Here is a 4,743-nt window from a genome sequence, read left to right as displayed (position 1 = left end):
CGGAAACAAACTTGCGCAATAATAATGAAAACTAGTAATGAGAAAATAAGAACTTAAGAGATTGGTTGAATGAGGCAAGCCAGAATTTGGCATCTAACAGGTTGCTAGGTTAAGCCATCTATCATCTCTTAAGAATGAGGTAAAATTAAAATTCTGTGTAAATGTTATGTGAATCCGAAAGTTTGTCCTATATTGGACTCGAAGACCCCCTAAAATTTGTTAATATTTCTCTTTACAGATATCACTCTGCTTACTTTAAAATTCGTATCTGTTAAATATCACCGAGAGAGTAAAAGAAAATGCCAATTATACTACACTTGGGGAAAATCAGGCAGCAAAGGATGGTGTGACATTGGCAATATCAGATTGAAACTTAACCAGAAACAATCATGAAAAAACTGATCTCTTTCCCTGCCCCAGCACCCAATCCAAAAATGAAAAATGAAACCATAACAAATTTCTATATTACTAAAGATAGACTAGACAAAACAAAACAAAACTGTGAGTGAAGTAGTGTAGCTCTAACTTGTAAAAACTACTTGCTGCGAACCTCTATGAACACGGGGATATTTACACAATAATAGATGCAGCTTTTGGCACATTGCTACAATCGTTCATATTTTCTTTCAGCTTAATTTTTTTCCCATTTATGCATAGTCGCTGGTGTAATTTTCCACCGTTACTCTTCCTGTGTGGTGCGTTTTTCATTTGGACCTTCTCATAGACTTGGACTTGTTGATTTTCCGGGAGGAATCACCCCCATTATTGGTCCACGTATACCCAGCAGGAATAGCAAAAGGGTCCGAATCCAATGCCCCAGAAGAACTTCGTTGCTGGTGCTTACCCCACGATTGGTTACTACTACTGGTGTTTCTTTTCAGCCACGTGGATCCCCCAAAAGACGATGACGACCCCTCTCTTCCTCGTTCTCTATCATCATTATCACGATCATCATCACCGCTGAGCAAATGCCTGGGACTCGAAAACGGCGTGTAGAACCTCTCCACAGGTTGCAGCTCCACGAACTTGGTAAACGTGACCACCACCCTCACCGTGGGGACCACCGGGATCGCCACCTGCCCCACAAACACAAACACATCAAAACACAAACTTTCCATCACCACCGTCCATCGCAAATCAAATCATTCACCCCCATCAATCAAATCAAACCAATTATCAAATGAATCATTTTACCTCCCAAAGGGACCCACACACACACACAAAACGAAACACAAACAGCAACGGTCAACAATAGTCAACCACCCCACGTACCTTAACCGGGAAACTCCCCGGCGGGAACTTCGTCGTGAGCAGCTCCCGGAGCCGCCGCACCGCTTTCACCTTGTTCGCCAGAATGTCCAACAACGGTAAAAGCTCCTCCGTCTTCAACGGAAACTGCTCCGTCAGCCACACCGCCGGCCGCAAACTTCTCAAATACTCCTTCTCCTTCGTTGGCAGCGCCGGCAGTGGCGCCGCCGCAGCGGAAGATCTCCTCGGCGGCGCCACCGAAACGGAGGGCAAATCCACGCTTTTTCTCCCCACTGGGACCCACTCTCTCTCTTCTCGAACAAAACTACTGTGTCTTCTCTTATCAGCATTGCTATTTGGAATTCCAATCTCCGCAACGAGGAAACCATCATCGTCTTCATCAAGCTCGAGCGGCAGGACCTGCTCGCTACCCGCCACGTCAGATTCGCCGGCGGGGATTTTTCGTGACCGGAAACTGAAAACCACGTTATGCACTTCGTAAACCCTAGCCTTCCACTCTCCCACGTTTTCCATCTTCTCTTGTCTCCTCCAATTGGTTCTTCCGACGAGCTCTGCTTTAGTCACATCCATCCCGGGCCGATACACGCTACTCTGCGAGCAGAACCCCGCCGCGTCGGAATCGCTCATCGGAGCGCCGGCGTTCTCGAAGGCGTCGAAGATTTTCTTGTCATCGCGGTTGAGGACGAGGAGGGAGCCGGCGGGAACGTCGGCGGCGGCGTCGCCGTCGCCGAGGAAGAGGAAGCTCTGGTCGGCGCGCTGGATTTTGAGGCCGTCGAAGCCGGCGAGGGTGGTGTCGGCGCGGAGGTTGCCGTCGCGCTTCCAGATTTTGTAGGTGTCGGAGGGAGCGATTTTTCCGACGAAGGGGATAACGGAGCTCTCGAAGTGGAACGAGATCTCCATGTAGAAGTCGCGCATGCGGCGGAGCGCGGCCACGAGGCGCGGGAGGCGGCGGCGCCACTTGGCCCAGGCGGCGCGGTGGTGGAGGCGAACGAGCAGGTGCGCGATGTCGGAGGCGCGGCGGCAGAGCGCCTCCTGGAGGGGGTTCCATCCGGCGGCGTTGTGGAGCGAGATGTCGGCGCCGGCGGAGGCGAGGGCGCGCGCGGCGGCGATATCGTTGAGGCGGACGGCGAGGTGGAGCGGGGTCTCGCGGAACGGGACGTCGCGGCGGTCGAGGACGGCGGATATTTTTTCCGCGAGTCGGTCCTGAGTTAGCGAGTCTGACTCGGTGGCGACTCGTTCCGGGTCGGGGAGTCGGGGGAGGGAAGATATTATTCTGGAAAGCTTTGCGTGCTCGCCATTGGCCACTGCGTAGTGAACTGGGCTGTGTGTGTATTGATCTGCCTTTATCGGCGGATACGACGTCGTATCTTTTCCCGATTTGGCCATTTGTCTTTGAAATTCCGATGAATCTAAGATAACGAAAATCAGAAACCAGTGCGTGTGCGTGTGCCAGAGAGATAGCAATCTGTACGCGTTGGTTTTTTTTCATTCCCTCTGCTTGTGCTATTAAAACGTTTTAGTCCATAGGTGTTACTGAAACGTTTTGTTTATTCATGATTAATTAATGAATTTTTTAATATAATACAATTAACTCTTTTTTACCCTTTTGGATGAAATTAACGATTGAATAAGCAAACATTCTGTTTTTCTTATTCACACTTACGTCTCCTCTTTTACTTTCCACTTTCGGATTAATTAACATACTTTCCTCTATTTTAATATTCCTATGTGTTAATTAACATGCAAAACAACAATGCTAATCTTTCTGTGCTACTTTAATCTAATATAAATTTACAGTGACCCACGTTAATGACGTCATTATTATTTTTCCCAACTGTCCTTTTAGCCGATAATTGAAACTCGCTTATTCAATATGTCGTAATAATAAAATGAAATAAATATAAATATTTAGTATAATCAAATAAAAAAAGCGAAAAATTTATGGTAATATATAATTAATTGTTAATGTAGGATAAAAAAATTAATTGTTAATGTTTATAACGCATAATAACCTTATTTGATTCAAATTAGATTATCTTACGATACCAATAATATAAATTAAAAAATTAATTATCTTCTAAATCTTATAATATTATCTTTAATTTTAATTATTAGTAACAAATATACTTTTTTTTGTCCTAGTTATAAATAATAATTATTAATTTTTAAAATTACTCAAAGTTAAATTATTTGTATACATTTTATTGATTGTTAACTCTATTTTTTATATTTATTTATAACTAGCATTAAATATATTAATTACTTAAAATATAATATATATATCTAAAATAAAACTTAAATTTATGGTAGAATTAATTAAAATTAATCATATTAATTAATTTTTTTACCTTAATGATTTATTCTATATTACTTATAATTAGAATCAAAGGTAATATTATGTTAAGATGCTTCTTAAAATCAATTCTAAACCTTTTTAAATCATAATGAAAAATTGAAAAAGTTAAAGCAATTACTTATTGATTTAGCCTTCAACATTAGTTTGTATAGAATTGTAAACTAATCTAAACACGCATTAAGACTTTGACATTTTAATATAATAAAGATTAAGATGGGAGATAATGTCAAATTTCATACCGTAAAAAATAAATTTTATTGTGTTCTAATCAAAATTCGTAAGTGTTCTACTAAACTAAACATAAGTCTCTACTCCTTAACATTGGCGGTGGGATGCTTGCAAAAGAGATTTTGCCGCTCAAGTGAAATGTTCTCACGAGTAAACTATTAAGTTAGAAGTGATACATGTGCTCTTTTATACGAATGATGAAATTGTTCATACGAGAGAATATATCTTATGCAAATTATCTTTAAGTAGATATATTTTTTCTTAACAATTTGATAACCAACAGAAAATAAATGGTAACTTGATAATGGCTGAATGAATAAGAGCACCCACAATGGTAGCAACCCAATTTGTTGCTTTCAATGAGACTTTTTTGTATACATCACTTGTTTTTATTATTCTCAATACAAGCAATTTTAAGCACAAAATTTTTTCGATGGTAGCAATTCTTCAAAGTTGTTTCCAATAGGTCACACCAAAAATCTTAAAGCATTGTGTTTTATTAATAACATTTACTAAATTATAATTATGTTATTCATAAATTAGTTAAAGTTGAAAATTATTAATATAGTTATTATTTATGTTATTATTTATTTATTTATTTATAAATATTAATAATTATGTATTTTTAATGCACTCTCTTTCATTACATTGTCTATTTCCACTACCCATTGAAACCCTTGATTAATAGAAGGGTTAATCGGTGATAATTGAAATATATACAATCTATGGTGATTATGCAATATTTTGAAGGTTTAACATAGGATATTGAAATTTTGGATTATTAGGGTTGTTTTGTAGGCAGGGTAAATTTGGAGAATTTTTGAAAACGTGAATTTGTGAATTATTGACAATTTGACATCAAATTAAATCACACATCCATAATGAATGAA

At 39.6% G+C, this 4,743-nt stretch overlaps 1 protein-coding gene across 1 annotated transcript; it reads right to left on the bottom strand.

Annotated features, from left to right (window-relative positions):
* Positions 1-290: 290 nt before the first annotated feature.
* LOC109804441 (uncharacterized) lies at positions 291-2,787 on the bottom strand. The gene is made up of 2 exons (XM_020366266.3): positions 1,273-2,787; positions 291-1,076 (listed from the first exon to the last, which is right to left on the bottom strand). The coding sequence occupies exons 1-2, from the start codon at positions 2,653-2,655 to the stop codon at positions 705-707; spliced, it is 1,755 nt and encodes a 584-aa protein (XP_020221855.2). The 5' UTR covers positions 2,656-2,787; the 3' UTR covers positions 291-704.
* Positions 2,788-4,743: the final 1,956 nt, after the last annotated feature.

This window comes from Cajanus cajan, chromosome 1 (genome assembly GCF_000230855.2).
Source record: "Cajanus cajan strain Asha chromosome 1, NIPB_CcT2T_4, whole genome shotgun sequence".
NCBI classification, from domain to species: domain Eukaryota; kingdom Viridiplantae; phylum Streptophyta; class Magnoliopsida; order Fabales; family Fabaceae; genus Cajanus; species Cajanus cajan.
Note: the sequence above shows the minus strand (reverse complement) of the source record. Positions and strands in the feature narration are given on the sequence as shown.